The following is an 18,229-nucleotide window of genomic DNA, read 5'->3' as shown; positions in this document are numbered from 1 at the left end:
TACTTGAATTTGAGTCCTTGGAAGTAAGCAGTGCCCGAAATTGTTCATTCAAGTGCAATATGTTACAGTCATACATATCTATCCATCTTGAAACATCTTGTAATTATTATCACCTACACTTCTAACTAAGTATCTATGTATTTAACGGAATCTTTCAAAGTGATTTTCACCCACTTCTTATTATTGTATTGATACGAAACTTGGTAGGTAGGTAAGGTTGTTAGTAACATAAAAACTTTTTATTTGGCTGAACGTAATTTGTTGCTGGCCATCAACAATATGGTTGTAGTAAATTGAAAATACAAACTGAAATATAGATGCACAGAAAAACTAGAAAAATAAGACCATCACTGGGAATCGAACCCAGGTCCTCGGTATTCCGTACCGCGTGCTATACCGCTACACCACTGATGGTCAACGGTACCGACACGAATTCCCCTATGCACCTCATATCTCAGCTTGTTTGTTTCTTATTTAGCCACTTAAGCAGTGACGCTAGCGACATCTATGCCGTAGCCCTCATCGAGAAAACTTTTTCGGCACTCCATTGGGAACTAACCGCTCACCCGGACAAGAGATATCGTTACTAAGCAATCAAATTAAGATTGGTTTTGGGATCTTTTGTATTTTTTATTTCAATTCCAAATTTTTACTTTTACGGTCATCCCGTAAAACCTAAATTGAAAATACAAACTGAAATATAGATGCACAGAAAAACCAGAAAAATAAGACCATCACTGGGAATCGAACCCAGGTCCTCGGTATTCCGTACCGCGTGCTATACCGCTACACCACTGATGGTCAACGGTACCGACACGAATTTCCCCTATGCACCTCATATCTCAGCTTGTTTGTTTCTTATTTAGCCACTTAAGCAGTGACGCTAGCGACATCTATGCCGTAGCCCTCATCGAGAAACTTTTTCGGCACTCCATTGGAACTAACCGCTCACCCGGACAAGAGATATCGTTACTAAGCAATCAAATTAAGATTGTTTTTTTGGAATCTTTTTGTATTTTTTATTTCATTTCAAAATTTTTACTTTTACGGTCATCCCGTAAAAACCTAAATTGAAAATACAAAACTGAAATATAGATGCATAGAAAAACCAGAAAAATAAGACCATCACTGGGAATCGAACCCAGGTCCTCGGTATTCCGTACCGCGTGCTATACCGCTACACCACTGATGGTCAACGGTACCAACACACTTGTTTGTTTCTTATTTAGCCACTTAAGCAGTGGCGCTAGCGACATCTACCATCAGTGGTAGATACATACAATACAAAAAGATTCCAAAAAACCAATCTTAATATTATGGTTGTAGTACTTTATTTAGAAGAAAATAAAACGGTTGCTTTTCTGTCATAAGAAAGTTAACAAGCATTTTTATGTTACAAATTAATTTTAATGTTGTTATAAACATTTAATATATGATCAAACGAACTTCACAAGTGAAATTCGATCAATATTATATGAGTCGCTTAATTCGAAGATATAAATTAACCAGGTAGTCCTTTAAACCTACAAGACAGCATTGCACGTTTCTTTATAGAAAAAAAAAATAAAAGTAAAACACCGATTCACATCCTTGCCTTGCTCTATTGCTTAGTCTGTGGTTCATTCTTTTAGAGATATATAGATAATTCATTTCACTATTGGTTTATGTATTCTGCAGAACTTCAAACAGGGCTTCTGGGAGGGTGGGTCTTTATATCTTCGAATTAAGCGACTCATATAATATTGATCGAATTTCACTTGTGAAGTTCGTTTGATCATATATTATATTTCGTCGCTTAATTCTTCAGATATAAATTAACCAGGTAGATGTTCAGAGTGAAGTTCTGCACTGCTTTAGTTTAGGAAATAAAATATAAGTAATATCTACACTTGTTTTATTTCTAATGTAATCAGTTTTACATAACAAAGTTTAATCACTAATCAGTCTCATATGTTCACAAAGGTCAGAATTGTCTGACCTGGCATTAACACTTATTAATCAAAGTTTACAAAATTATTCCAATGACAAGTTTATGTCATTTGAGATATGGCAAACCGCCCTAGCGAAACTGCCTTCATCTATAATCTGCCTATGATAAAATTTAGCAAACGCTTGGGAATTGTTTGTCCAGCTGGCAGTCTTCCTAATGGTGTCAACGGACACCCCCGCGGCGGCCGCGGCTGACGTGGAGGCGTGCCGCGTGCTGTGCGCGCCGAACGCCGCCACGTCTACACCACTCTCTGCCATCACCTGCTTGATCCACCTGCCTATAGTCTGTGCTGTGGCGCACTTGAAGGGCCGCTTCACAGTCAATAGGAGATTGAGCGCGTTCTCCGGTCTTATGTCGCGCGTGAGCGCGATGTAATCTCGAAGAACGGTTGCAGGGCAGATGTTAGGTTTTTCTCGAAAGTAAGGTAAAAACAAGATGGGTTGACTTCTGCCAGCTGCCGATGTCTTAATGATATCTGTAATTATAATTTTCACGCCCGTTGGACCAATGCTGACTTTGTTAATTTTTATCAGAGACAGGGTTTGAACCCTATGGGCTGTACAGAGGGCGAGTAAAATGACCAATTTTTTGGTGATTTTTTCTACAGTTAAGCTGGTGTTAGGGTACCAATCAGCAATATAATCTAATAATCTTTGTGGATCCCATGTGTGACTATATTTAGGCAAACTGGGTCGCAATTTATAAGCTCCTTTTAAGAGGCGTTTTACATATGCATTTGAACCAATATTATTTCCTAAAAATAAGGAAATTGCTGATCGGTGGCTATTTAAAGTACCATAAGAAGCTCCTCTGTTAAATTGCTCTGATAAGAAAGATATGACCGCGAAATGCTACTATTAAAAAAATCAAGATTATTTCTAAACAATAATGCCACCAGGCTTTGAAGCGTGACGTTGTACTGTTGGAGAGTGTTTTTGGAAAGCGAAGCCATCATCAATTCCTGAGAGACGGCCGGCACGCCGAGCCGCGAGAACGCGAGCCGGAGAGCACTGCAGCACCCAGGGTAAGCCGCGCGTGCAGCGGGTGCCGGCTCCTGTAATGTGATTGAACACAGTGTTCATCTGGGTGCATATATAAAATGTCCGAGGTTGCTAGGGATTTTAATAATGGATACCACGGCTGTGAGGGCCATATTGGAAACACTATGATACCTGTGGCTTTATCATAAAGAATCTTCTGAACACATTTAATTATAACCGAGAATGGAGGAAATGCGTAAAAGAATTTTTGGGACCAGTTAATGGTGAATGCATCTATGCAGAAGGCCTCGGGGTCCCTTTTCCATGACACATATGTTTGACATTTGGCATTAGCCCGAGATGCAAACAAGTCCACTTCAGGTTGGCCAAAGTGATCTATTATTTTCTGAAAAGCAAGATCGCTTAGCTCCCATTCGGTATCAGGGTTTAGTTTGCGGGACTCCTCATCTGCTTCTGTGTTATCTCTAGTGTTTATGTATGACGCAAAGAGCCAAATGTTTCTCATCTCACACCATTGCCAGATTTGCCTAGCTAGGTTGTTGAGGTGAGGGAACTGTACCCCGCCCATGCGGTTAATGTAGCTTATAGCTGTTGTATTATCAATACGTAATAGGATAGCACAATTAAGATGGTAAACCGCAAAGCATTTTAAGCATAGGAAAACGGCTAATAATTCTAGGAAATTAATGTGATATTCCATTTCCTGTGTTTTCCATGCCCCATTTACCCTATTTCCAGCACAAAAACCACCCCAGCCAGTGCGGGAAGCATCACTGAATATCTCAAGTGAATAATCCGGAGGTACCATTGACCAAGAAATGGAACTTATATGATTTTGCCACCATACCAGATCTTCTAATATTAAATTGGAGAGTTTTATTTTCGCTTTATAATCATGGTGTTTTTGTAATGCTAGAAATTTCTGTCGTTCTAATATCTTTGTATAAAGCCACCCATACTTTGCTGCCGGGCAGGCCGCTACTAAGACACCAATTAATTGGGCGAAATCACAAATGGTACAATCTGGGAGCAGCATGAACTTTTGAACTAACTGAAGAATTTTTCGTTGTTTGTCACATGGGAGAGAGATGGTCATATCTTGCGAGTTATATATAAAACCTAAAAATTTACTACACTGTTGAGGTTTGAGAGAGCTCTTATCGTAATTTATGATGAACCCCAAACATTCCAGCAATCTTACAGTATGTTGAACATTTGTCACACATTCTGTATAGTCTTTGCCTATACATAATAAATCATCTAAATAACAAACTGATTTAAATCCTTGTGACCTCAAATGAGTTACTACTTCTTTCATTAGTTTAGTAAAAGTTCGTGGTGCTACTGACAACCCATAAGGCATTGCATTGAATTCATAAGTTACAAGTTGTAAATTTTCATGTTCAAATTGGAAGCGGAGGTACCTGCGGTCAGGTTTGGCTATTGGTATAAGAAGATATGCTTCTTTTAAGTCAATAGTGGCCATAAAACCACCTTTTGGTATGATCCTGGCCGCGGTCCTGTAGTCTTCCATTTTGAAATGAGCTTTTTCAACAAATTTATTCAGGTTTTTTAAATTTAAAATAAATCTCTTGGCTCCGTTGGGTTTGGGAGTCAAGAATATTTTTGATAAATATTGGTCTCTTGAAGGTGAGCAAATAGTAATGGCTCCCAAGTCTTTTAAGTTTTGAATAGCTAATTGCATGTCAGCTTTCTCTGCTTGACTAAAACAATTTATAGGTGTATTTCCTTGGTAAGGTTTGCTTATAAATGGTATACTAAATCCATTAAGGACCCAGCTTAATACTAAAGAGTTAGATGTCATGTTGTACCAACAATTGTAAAAATATTGAATGCGACCTGCATGTACCTTGTTTAGTGCTGCATTGCACGTGGTTTGCTCTGGCCCGCCGGCCTCGACTGCGGCAGGGCGGCCGGCCTGCGCGGCGGCGCCGGTGCTGCTCGCCTCGGGCCTCCTCGCCCCCCCTGCTCGACGGGTAGCGCGAGGGGGCTGTCCAGTTTCCCTGATAGCCAGCGCGTGGAGCTGTCGGGGCGCTGCTTGTTCCAGTTGTACTTTTGACAATCTTTTTAATTTGTAATCCCTGTTTCTCAATAGCCTTAGAGGCTTTAATCTTCTCTGGTAGCTTGGCCCCAAACAGGGTCTCATCTCTTTCGCAGTCTTGAATGACATTTAGAAATTGCTTTGATAGAGCTGGTGTGACCAATTTTGCCCTAGTTTGCGTTTCCATATAGTGGAGGTCTGATAAAATGCGACAGGCATCGCTAAGATGTTTTGTAGCTGTTACTTTGTCTTCGCTCGTGAGTAGGATAGTAAGTCCCTTGTTGATAGCTGTGATTCCAGCACCCAGTTGCTGCTGAGCAGCTTCTATCTTTTTATCTCGGTTTCGTACCACATCCAGCACCGCCGCTGAAATTTCAGCATTTATCTTCGGGGCTTGCAGCAATGTACAGTTCTCTGGTATGAGATAAGTTTTCAATAATTTTTCTTTGGTTTCCTTTGGGAGACCCTTTTTTAATATGGGCTGCCATCGTTGCGCCAAATTCGTATGGATATGTGGCCCGTATTGAGGGCTATCATCCACCGTTTCTCCGAGTGCCGTGAGCAGGTCCGGGTCCAATTGCGGTTCCGGATCCGGCTCTTTTAAAACTGAAATTGTCGGCGCCCCTGGGTCGGCCTCATGTACTATTTCCGGTTCCTCATACGGTTCTTCAACGAAGACTTCTACCAGATCATTGCCATCACTATCTACAAAGAAAGTATGGAAAGTGAGTTAAATAGAGTGCATTTTGGAATACATTCCTTTCGAATAGTATTTCTTACATGCACAAAGAAAAAATTGAACTTAAAAATGGAAGCCATTTTGTTACACGCAATGGTATGTTTGGCCGATGGTTATGTACTTATGCTATGGTGCATTTTAGCATACATTCATTTCGAACTGTATGCCTTACATGCTATTTTGCCTTCGTGTTGACTCACGGTCAACCCCCCGGCGTGTTTATGTTCGGTTTTGAACAAGTGATCAATGGCGTCATACGAGGTTATAGTTTAGGTCGTCGAGCACTTTGCAATACTTACCGGACGAATCCTCTGAAGAAGATTTTTGAATTTTCTTATCTTCTGTTGATATTTCAGGATTTTTTGAGATTGTCTATCTGAAAGTCTCTTCGGCATTGTAAAAAACGTACGGAGGGCCTATTATGCGCCCGCTTCGCTGTCTTGCACGGAAAAAGAATGAACCACAGACTAAGCAATAGAGCAAGGCAAGGATATGAATCGGTGTTTTACTTTTTATTTTTTTTCTATAAAGAAACGTGCAATGCTGTCTTGTAGGTTTAAAGGACTACCTGGTTAATTTATATCTGAAGAATTAAGCGACGAAATATAATGGTCCTTCGCTGTATATAATACTAGCTTTTGCCCGCGGTTTTGCTCGCGTTAAATTTGGGGTAACATTAACATACATTTACTTTCTGCGATCCTTTTTTTCGTGTTTTGATTGATTTTTTGGAGGATTACATGAAAATATAGATAAGTACAGTAAGACCGTTGTTTTTAGACAAATGGTGCACATTTTGGAAGTCAAAAATCAACCTTCATTCGTAATAAATCATTCATAATTCGTACAAACTCTGAAACCCTGTTTCCCTGAAACGTTAAAGACGTTAAAGTACTACGCGTTTCTTTTGCCGGCGTCTTCCTAGGTACACGATATAGGATATAGGATTGTATCTCGAGAAATGAATTAATGTTATAATCTACTATTAATATCCTTAATTTTGGATGAAAGACATAATTTTAGCTTTCTATTATTGAAAGAATTTTGAAAATCTGCCCCGAGTTGAATTCACTTATTTTTATTCTGCGGAAATACGTTTTTCCGGAGAAAAGTATGCCAATCAGGGATAATGTAGCTCCCAATTGGTAAAATATCTTTTTAAATCAACCCCAATGATGAATTTACTTAAGTATTTCGATCCTGCGGGAATTTTGTATTCTTCTGTAGAAAAGCAGCCTATGGCAATCAGAGATACTGCAGATTACTATTGGTGAAAGAATTTTTAAAATCAGCTCTGAAGTTGAATTCAGTTTGTACCAATCCCGTGGGAATTTTGGATTTTCCAAAGAAAAAGTAGCCTTTGTCATTTGGGTACAGTCATATCACATAATATGTAAGAATTTTTTAAATTAGCTCCGAAATTGAATTAATTTGTTTCTATCCCGCGGGAATTTTGCATTATCCCGGATAAAAAGTAACATATGTCAATCAAGGATAGTGTAGCTTACTAACGGTGAAAGAGTTTTTAAAAATCGGCGCAATAGTTCAGAGATTCGACTACAAACAAAGAAGCGAAAAAAGTTTAGATATTTCCCTATCCCGTGGGAATTTCGAAAAATCCTTTATTAGTGCGCGTTTACATCTATTAAGAAACATATATTCCAAATTTCAAGTTTCTAGCCCCAGTGGTTTGGGCTGTGCGTTGATCTATAAGTCAGTCAGTCAGTCAGTCAGTTTCTTCTTTTATATATATAGATTAAAAAACCAGTGTAAAAATGAAGTGTAGCGTCATAGCTAACTGTATTTTTTAACGAGCGAGTGTACAGTTGTAAAAATGTGTGTAGATAAATTGAACTGCAGCAAAGCTAACTATAAGGGTCTAATCAAGAGAATCGCGAATTATGTCGCCGATAATAAATATGAAGAACCTATTGATCTCGAAGTACGTATAGACCAGATTAATAAGGCGTATTCTAAATACTCCGATTTGAAGGCGGAGGTTCTCGCTCTAGAAGACGGCGCCAAAGAGCTCGAAGACTCGGACGAGACTGAGGAATTGTACCTCGATGTTCTCTCGCGAATGAAGACGGCGTTGAATGCCATGCGAGAGCCACAAAATATACAATCTGAAAATGTAAATAATTATGTAAATAAATTACCAGCACTCGAAATACCCATATTTGACGGCAAAGACATTTGCAAGTATAGAGATTCATTGATCTATTCAAGGCCGTTATAGGTAATAATAATAATTTATTGGATATTCAGAAATTATTTTATTTACGCAAATATCTATCTGCAGAAGCTCTAAATTTAGTTGACGGGCTGCCTATAGTCAGCGAATCTTACACGAAGTCCTTAGAGCTATTGGACAAAAGATATAATACCTGCATTGCAATTACAACTCATGTACACAACATCCTCGACATCCCTCCACTGTCTCGAGGGACGGCGGCAGGCCTGCGTGCTTTGGTGTCGCGGTTCGCCAGAACGTCGGCGCGCTGGAGAGCTTGTCGCAGCTGGTGCATGCGTGGGACATGGTGCTCGTGCCCGTACTCTCGCGCAAGCTGGACCACTACACGTGCCGCGCGTACTTCGCCGATCGGGACCAGACTATAATGCCTACTTTACAAGACTTTTTAGAATTTTTAGAACGCAGAGCTTGCAGTTTGGAGGAGAGCCATAAGGTAGAAAATTAGATGCCTGTAAATAAGGTCAGTTCGAAATATCTATACTATAATATCTATACTTAAGTAACGTCGTAATTAATAATTTACTTCAAAATAAATTTATAAGGTCTTAACATCTGGTAATTGATTAATATTGTACCAATTTCGTTATTTTTGTTACCATAGTTTTCAGAAAATTGTACATACATAATATACTAAAAAGCATACATAAACATTATATAAAAATTAAGCACCAGTTGTAACATTCCACACAATATTTATTATTTTTAAAAATTAATCGCATTTGTTTTGTATTTTTATCTTTCCTGTGGTGGGGATATTTATGATAGTAACATAAAAACTTTTTATTTGGCTGAACTAAATTTGTTGCTGGCCATCAACAATATGGTTGTAGTACTTACTTTATTAAGAAGAAAATAAAACGGTTGCTTTTCTGTCATAAGAAAGTTAACACGCATTTTTATTTTACAAATTAATTTAAATGTTGTTATAAACAAAGGTGGCTTGGTAATTATGCGTATTTTTCTGATGACAATAGGTAGGTACCATTGAGCGGATGTGATCTGGGGTCGGAAGATAAACACTGGAATTCCTAGACAGAATAATGTAACCTAGCCATATTTGGACTTGGTAAAATAGTATTAATGTATATTTTGACTAAGGATCGTATCCAGGGTTTGATGATGAAGCAGTTATGCAGTTCCATTAAAGCGTATTTTTAGTTTTTAAATACCCCATAATTATTATTGTTCGGTTGCGACAAGAAAGATTCACTAGTGTCGCATCCGCTTATAACGCGTACAACAGGCCATATTATCACTAAACCCCATCTTTCTAGATAGGACAGAGGTGTTTACCACAATGAGAGATAATATGTGAGAACAGGATTCAATTTTCCTCATAAGACACGCACTATGCCAGCTCCATCCCCAAATCGAATTGTACTTATCAGAATCGATTTCCATTTAGTCAAAATTGCTTTGATTCATGTTCCTGACTTTGGAAGTTCCGTGGAACTATAACTTTTTTATGGAAAACACGCATCTAACTGCCGATTAAATTCTGTTAATTGTTGGAACGTGATTTTGTATTCATGTTTAGTTTATTAATCACTCGTTTTTGGCTTCTACTTCTAGGAACGTTAAAGTAGATCCTACGCAACTTCATTTTTTTTTAACTACAATTAAGTTTAGAGATAAACTTAAATACCAGAAAAGGTTATGGTGTTAATAAAGACGGTATAAAAGCACAATTTTTAGGGTCTACTTCTGTGTTACTGCGGATAACTAGGACTAGGAGTAAAATTCCCAGCTGTCTTTGTCGATAAAATAAATTGGTGGTGACTATTAGGATATTTCAATTACAGTAGTTACACGGGGCAATATCCTATTGTAAGTGCAATGTAATAATAATGTGATGGAAATAGTCATTCATCACTGTTAACAATTGGATAATGTCATGGGTAAAAACATACATTTAGCTCATCAGTAAGATTATCAGAAGTTATTGAACACATCCGCGGATCCGCAAGCGCAGCGTATAGGACGTCCACCTCCGAGATGGACGGATGACCTGGTTAAAGCCGCAGGTTCACAGTGGATGCAAGCCGCTGCCAACCGAAGCAACTGGATGTCTATGGGGGAGGCCTATGTCCAACAGTGGACGCCCTACGGCTGAGATGATGATGATGATTGAACACGAAAAAATGCCGCACGGCGTCACGGACCAACACTACGAGCATTAACGCGTTTCATCTTTGTCATTTTCTGTTTGATTGACAAAAGAAGTAGCGTAGCGTAGTAGAAAAAAGCAACCTGAGATATGTGTGCATAGGAGGAATTCGTGTCTGTACTCCTGTCCAGTGGTAGTATATGAATGCTGAGGACCTGGGTTCGATTCCCAGCGCTGGTCTCTTTTTCTGGTTTTTCTGTGCATCCATGTCTCAGTTTGTATTTTCGAAAAGAAATGAAACAAAAAAAACCGCATTCAAATCCGTCAACCCGTTTAAGAGTACACAGTGCCACACACAGACAGACACACACACACACACATAGCGGTCAAACTTATAACACCCCTCTTTTTGCGTCGGGGGGTTTTTATGATAATTTACTTAACTGACGGACTAATTAGAATTTTTGAAGACACTAGCCCATTGGAATAGCGCACGTAGGAACAATCCAAAATAAAAATAAGGTTTTGTCCGCACTGCGAATTTCTTCCGCGTTTTTCTTGTAATTCTATAACACATTGAATCTTATACGAATATCCGCATACTTATTTATACGAATCTTTTCTTTTCAAAAAACCCTTTTCTCAGATACTCAAGTCTGCTACTATTTGGAACAGTGAAAAAATTACACTTTTAAGTCATAAGTAAATTGAGTTACAAGTGGTCGTATTATGAATATAAGATTCGATTGTAAAATTGTGCATGCCAATGTATGGTGAACTGTGTTGGTCCACACTGATTTTTTAGGGTTCCGTAGCCAAAATGGCAAAAACGGAACCCTTATAGTTTCGCCATGTCTGTCTGTCTGTCTGTCCGTCCGCGGCTTAGCTCAGGGACTATTAATGCACGAATATATATGTAAACTATGCCGACAAAATTATTAATTGTAGGGGTGTTTTTTTTCTCATCCAATCTTGTAGTGTGGGGTATCGTTGTATAGGTGTTTTAAAATCATTAGGGGGTTGCTAAAACGATTTTTCGATTCAGTGATTAGTTTGCAAATTATTCAACTTTAAAGTGCAAATTTTCATTAAAATCGAGCGTCCCCCCTCTAAAATCTAAACCGGGGTGGAAAAATTTGAAAAAAATCAGGATGGTAGTAAGTATATCAAACTTACAAGAAAAACTATAACGGTTAAGTTTTCTTGAGAATTATTAGTAGTTTGAGAGTAAATAGCAGTCTAAGGTATAAAATAGATATACCTAAACTTGGAATATACCGTACAAAATACGAAATCCTTAGAAAATACTTAATATTTCGTAATGGCTACGGAACCCTATTTCGGACGTGTCCGACACGCTCTTGGCCGGTTTTTATAACATGGTCCGAGCAAATAAAACTTTGAACTTTGAAAAGTTCGGTATACTTACTGTAATGACTGTAAAAGGTGTTTCCATACAAATTGCCGGAGAATCAAAACCTATGGGAGACTTCCAGTTGTCCTTGAAACTTGAAATTTGGTATGGAATTATGGATATACTCTTATGGTACAATCAATAAGAACTGTGTCTGTACCTAAATATATTTTTTATACCTTTCATTCAGAAAAGTAACTTTTCTTCTCTGACGAGAGGGATCAAAGTGCAAGTTTTCTGTTGAAGGCTTTTCTAAGAGTTTTTTTGCAAATGCAATTTTTTGAAGTTGATAATTGTAAAACCACGCCATTTTCTATGCTGATTGCTCTTTAATTATATTTAGAATTGTTTTATTTCAATTTTCGTCACACTCGGTGGAAAAAGTTGTATGAGTCACTCGGGAGCATAATCATTTTCATCTTGGGCGTCAACACTTGAATCCCTCAATACGCTCAACTACTTTAGAATCGATACCTCGAGTCGCTCAACGACTCACACCGATCATTAAGAAACTTAAAAAAAATTCTTTATATTATTAAGCAACCAGCATAGAAAATGGCGTGGCTTTCCAATTATCAACTTAAATACATATTAAAACACCCAAAAGCCTTGAACAAAAAGTTGCACTTTTCTCCCTCTCGTCTGGGGAAACGAATCGAAGAAACTTCGTAGTCTTTCTCTTTCTCATTTGAATCTTGGGAAAATTTGAATCTCGAGCGCCTCTTATATTTAGAACTAATATGTAAACTCTTTATTGTACAAAACTAATAAACAAACACAATTGAAAAACGACGAAATTTTTGCTTATTTCCTTTGTTAAATTTTATATCGATAAAATACTATGTCAATGATTTATAGGATACAAATAAAACTTTATTGATATTGATATTACACAAGGCACAGTAGATACGAGGAAAAATTCTGGGTACCGATGATCTTAATTCTTTGTTCATTGTGACTTAGTGAATGAATCACAATTCAGCGCGCGTGCGCGTGCCGCCCAATGCCAATCGCTCTTCCTTCCGTTATGTTTGATGACAGCTTGGCGATTAAGCGTTTATGCTACGACTGGGGTTGAGGGATAAGATGTAGCGTGATTTGATTATACATATGTTATAAATATTCTTACTACTCGGTTACTACTCGCTAGTCGGCGTATTCGGCGTTTCTTTATAGGTATCGTACTCGGCCGAATAACTCGGTTCAAGTGATGAGTACTCTGTGTAAGAGATAAATAAATAAATAATAAATATAATATAGTTATAGTGTATATTGTATTGTTTAACTCTGTATTGTACATAACATATGAAAAACATATGAAAATAACAGTCAACAAGAGAAAGAGAACAAACAGAAACAAACTTGTTTATTAGTCAAGTAAGGAAAATATTTATATTTTAAATCTTAATAATACGAGTATACCACTCTTAGTAATATGTATATGTTATATATTACTTACCTTGCTCACGGACCTATACTAAAATGGATGAGAAAAGTATGATGAGTATGAGTACCTACCCCTGTCTGAATTTTTGATCATCGATAAATTTCAGTCGAAAAATATTACATTCTATATCGATTGCTTGTACTCCGTCATATTACTTTAAAATATACTTAAGTAAGTATGTAAAATTTTTATGTTGCAGAAAACCTGTTTTGTTGGCCTAAAACTCTAAGTAAAACAATATGTAAATTCAGCTGCGGATAGTCACAATTAAGAATTTTCGTACTTTTAAATAATAATCATAATAATATTTGGCCTATGTACGTCCTACTCCTACTGCTACACAGGCCTCTTTTAAAAGTAAGAAAGGGCTTGGGCTGTAGTTTCCACGTGAACACAGTGCGGATTGGGAATTTCACACACACACTACGCACACTATTTTTTTTTACGTTATTTTGTTTTGTAGGTTTCTAATAAAGGTTGTTTGTTTATACTCTTTATTGTACAAAAAGGTTACAAAAAAAATAAAGTGTTAAGTACAAAAGCGTACTTATCCCTGAAGGGATCTCTGCCAGTCAACCTTTGAATGGTAAAGGTTGATGAAGCTCGTGGTAAATTTCACATGAATTTCAAAAAACTCAGAGGTGCTAACCTGGGTTTGAACCTATGATCCTCTGCTCGAGATGCTGTAGTTTAAACCGCACAAGGCTATCAAGGCTTCTTTTTGACATATATGAAAACAAGAATTCCAAGATAGCAAAAAGTCTGTGCGATTATTTGTACAAAAATTTGCATAACAAACTTTTATCCTTAAAGGTTTCGGTCTGTGTTTTTGTCCTGATTCAGGAGCGTCAATATTACTAATTATTACTAAATGCATTACTATATTACTTTACAAATATAATGACTACTGCAGTGTGACAGCGGTTGGCGACTAATAAAAAAAATACCATTTCAATATTACGAAAACCTTTTTACCCATATCATTTAGTCATTCAAATCCTTGAAATGAAATTTGTTACGGGATTAGATATATTTGTTACGGGATGTAAACCATTAATCTGAATCATTAAAACTGTTATTAAAAATATGAATCAGCTACAAACCTGTATCGACGAATAATAGGTACACAAGATATCGGGTGAGTGCACAAAATTCATTTCGGCAAATAGCGCCTCATTTAAATTGCGGATTGTCTATTTTTGTAGGTAGTTCTTGACAGTTGACACATATTTTATTCCGTGACAAAACATCGTAAAAAAGGTTCTGTTTTGGGGATTAGTGATTATTACTGAGGTTGTTATTAGGTTGATATTAAAAATTTTGTGAACCTATTGCATCGTTATGTGCTTGCATTATCTTCCGTAGAATAAGGGAATAAATTCCCTTTTTATAAATTAACTCATTTTTCCATTTTTAGACCATTTTATGTCCTTGTATCACCAAAGGTACGATATGTTGAAGTGGACAGCATTTAGATTTTATTTTATATAGGAGTATGACTTGTTAGCCTAAATCATATTGAGCGATGATAACCTGTTACTAAACAAACTTTTGTTAAAACACATATTTTTACGTGATTTTTAGGGTTCCGGAGCCACAATGGCAAAAACGGAACCCTTATAGTTTCGCCATGTCTGTCTGTCTGTCTGTCTGTCCGTCCCTTCTTGGCTTTGCTCAGGGACTATCAATGCTAGAAAGCTGTAATTTTGCACGAATATATATGTAAACTATGCCGACAAAATGGATGGATGGATGTCCATATACCTAAGACGCCATATGGACGAGATTGTTTTGATGCAATAAAACCGTCGAGTGTTTGTCTAGGGCCTAGATTCCAGTCAAAGCTCTGAATGTGTGGTGACAACAAGAAAGGTGAAATTACCTTTGGGGTTATGATCAATAAATTGCAGTTTTTAACGATTCGTGGTTATTTACAGGAAATATATTAGTTACGGGATGTAGACGGTGTCTACCTGTAAGCATGATACATGCAACTGCATCGAAATATTGCGAGCTAATTGAAGGTAATCACGGTCTACATCCTGTAACAAATATACTATTGAATTGCTTGTCTCTTGAAACTTATTCCACAGATAAAAATAACGAGCCTTCGTGTTTGGATGTATAAACGCTTTTACCACAGTAAAATACACATGCCGTTTTTCTTATGATGCATTAATTTACTATAGTTTATTACTATCTCTTACCCGTGACTTCGTCTGCGAAGAATTCGCTTCAATACATACCGACAGACTGATGCGGCGGGAACTTTGTTTTATAATTTTTTGCAGGTGGTAGGTAGGACCTTGTGCAAGGTCCGCCCGGATTGCTACCACCATCTTGCTCGCTAATCCTGCCGTGAAGCAAGCACTGCTGCTGTTTATGGGCGGTGGTGATCTCTTAGCATCAGGAGACCCACTTGCTCGTTTGCCAACCAGTCGAATAAAAAAAATAATAATAATATAGTATTGATTCGGTTCCATTGCGGAGTGAAAGCCTCTCCCCCCAACTCTTTCACTGTTCCCAGTTTATTGCAATGGTCCCTCCTCCTTCCTTTTAAGAAGAGGTCCAGATCATCTTGTCATCGCTTTCTAGGTGTCAAGTTGCCGTTTTAAGTTTGTGGGACTCCAGTTGGTGGTTATCTTGGTCCACTACTCTTTCGACAAGCAGTAAACATGACCATTACAGTCCTATTTTAGCTTTGCCGCTTTTTGACCGACATCTGTGACTTGAGTCATTGGGCGCAGGTCTATTTTCATTAGTTGTACAACTGCAGTGGCTTGCTGGAAAAATCTTGATTTCGAAATTTGAATCAGCCATCAAACACCAAGTTTGAGCACCACATGCAGGCTAGAAGTACGCACTTGTCCAAAAACTTCCTTTTCAGGGAAGTTCGAAGGTTACCCTTCATATTTCGTAGACCAATAGCTCCTCCATGTGTGATGCTTGAAACGTTGACTTTATCATTCGTTTGCCTCTATCGGTCAGTATGGTGTTTCCCTTTACCAGACAAAGACAAAACATACGTTTTGCTGTTGTTTGTAAATCATCGTTGTTTAGATTTTCACAATACATTTCACAGCGTCTTTGGCGTAGTGGCTACGTTTGGTCTATTCAACCAGCAAGCAAGCAAGAAATGAGTAGTTACCTTTATTTTTATAAGCTCTTGTCTTGTTTATTGTGTTTTGCTTGAGTCGAATCTTGCAAGCTTATTTTGACCTACCTCCAGTGGTCGCTTTAACTTGAAATTTGGTAAGTATACCTACATATGCACATACTCGAATATGAAAGTTGGATGACAATGTAAATAAGTACAGTAAACAAAAAAGTGCAGTCAACAAAAAAAAATTGTTATCGAAACATTGTAAACAAAATAATGACAGAAAAGATTAGCTTCATAAACCAAATGTGGGCTAATGGTAGATTTCCACTTCGATAATGAAATCTATTTGAATTAATTAACATCAAAATATCTGTAAGCCCGATTCTGTCCTTATTGGCTACATAGAAAGTGAAAAATGTAAATTTCCCGATAGGTAGTTGTTTTATGTGACGTTTTTTTTTTAAATGTACCCTTTTCTTTCAAAACGTATTTAATTTTTTCATACGAAATTTTCCGAGTCAGTTGTGTGACGCCCATACTGTGTATAAAAAAAAGTCACAACACTTTCATTTTTTGGGACATTTTTTAAAATTATCTGGATCGATTGTGCTGAGTAGGAAAAACCATTTATATCAAAAATTGAAAAAAAATAAAAGGTACCTACACTTTTTTGTAAAAATGCTCGACAGTGCTTGTTGTGTTTCTAATATATTACTGATTTATCTTATCAAGACGTGCTCTAAACGGACGTTTGTGGTAGAAATTTCTAGCTTCATTATGCATTTATCTTATATAGTCTAACGGTCCCCGTAGGGGATTTGCAACTCTACATAGTTTACAACTACACGCACTACAATGTATGTTAATACACATGTTAAAATGGGATAGGCCCATTATGTTTCTTCGTCAAATGTATTTTATAAATTATATATTTATTTGCAATTTGCAGAAAATGGTAAACAGAAATGAACTAAAAAACAAATAGGAAAACTGAAATGGGACACTGAAAATTTCAGAAAATTGTATGCCCGAAGGACGGTTATGTTTTTCGAGCTTAGATGTATACATAACGTGTATGTTGTCTATTTCTATCGGAGTGATATAGAGGTATGGTATAATATGTAGGGGAAAAACGTATTTGTAGATATGGCTATCTGTACACTAATAAGTAGGTTAGGTACCCACAGTTTTGCTATGTTTAGTACAATAGTATAATTGTTCCACAGTAGTTTTTATTTATGATAGGGAGACAACTACAAAATTATGTGAAACTGTAAAACGCTCTAAAGTATATCATTGACTATTAAGAATTGGTTTATATAAAGGAATACATACAGTTTATAACCCTTGGTTACATTTCCTTTGTAGTAAAAGCACACATGGTTAAAATTAGCTGCGCATATATAAATGAAAATTACTATAATTAATATTCAACGTGCCAAGTTCCAAGATGTTTTCTCAAGTAATAATAATAACGCTCCAGTTTTACGTTTGAACACACGCAAGTGAACGGAGCTATTACGATTTAGGTTAATTTTGTTGAACTTAAACCATTTTTAATAAGGGCGCGTAACAGGATTGCGAAAAAATAAAATGTAAGTGAAAGCTTTAATGAAAAGTAGCACGTCTTTTTATTATTTGGATGTATTTTGAGAGTAACTTGATAAGGGCGGATTACGGAGCGAGGCACTTAATTCGCCAAGAATTATAAGGCATAAATAAGAGAGTGAATTTGGTTCCTTTCTCTGGATGGATACTGGTTTGGAGACCGTTGCTCGACCCACGAGCCACGCTCGCAGCATTGGTCTCATTGTTTGATGCATTGCATTTTCAGATTGTCATATATCATGCGTGATAATTGACAATAAAATGTATACAGGTTGATGTTAAAAATATATTTATGTTCATTATTTAAACATGATTTTATTTGATTTATAATATTCATATGTAAGCTTTGCTCAGTTTGGGATGATATTATTTATTTTGAGTTTTTTTTTAATCTTACAAATGGAAATTCTTCCACGTCTAGTGGTCCGATTGCGGATGCGTAGTGTGACAATGCAAGTATACTTAGCAAAAAAAAACTGAGTAACTCAAATTTGACCAACATCT

At 37.1% G+C, this 18,229-nt stretch overlaps 1 protein-coding gene across 1 annotated transcript; it reads right to left on the bottom strand.

Annotated features, from left to right (window-relative positions):
• Positions 1-2,013: 2,013 nt before the first annotated feature.
• Positions 2,014-5,929, bottom strand: LOC141439406 (uncharacterized). The gene is made up of 4 exons (XM_074103690.1): positions 5,914-5,929; positions 4,862-5,758; positions 2,904-3,044; positions 2,014-2,744 (listed from the first exon to the last, which is right to left on the bottom strand). The coding sequence occupies exons 1-4, from the start codon at positions 5,927-5,929 to the stop codon at positions 2,014-2,016; spliced, it is 1,785 nt and encodes a 594-aa protein (XP_073959791.1).
• Positions 5,930-18,229: the final 12,300 nt, after the last annotated feature.

This window comes from Choristoneura fumiferana, chromosome 20 (genome assembly GCF_025370935.1).
Source record: "Choristoneura fumiferana chromosome 20, NRCan_CFum_1, whole genome shotgun sequence".
Taxonomy (NCBI): domain Eukaryota; kingdom Metazoa; phylum Arthropoda; class Insecta; order Lepidoptera; family Tortricidae; genus Choristoneura; species Choristoneura fumiferana.
This window is presented reverse-complemented; position numbering and strand designations above follow the sequence as displayed.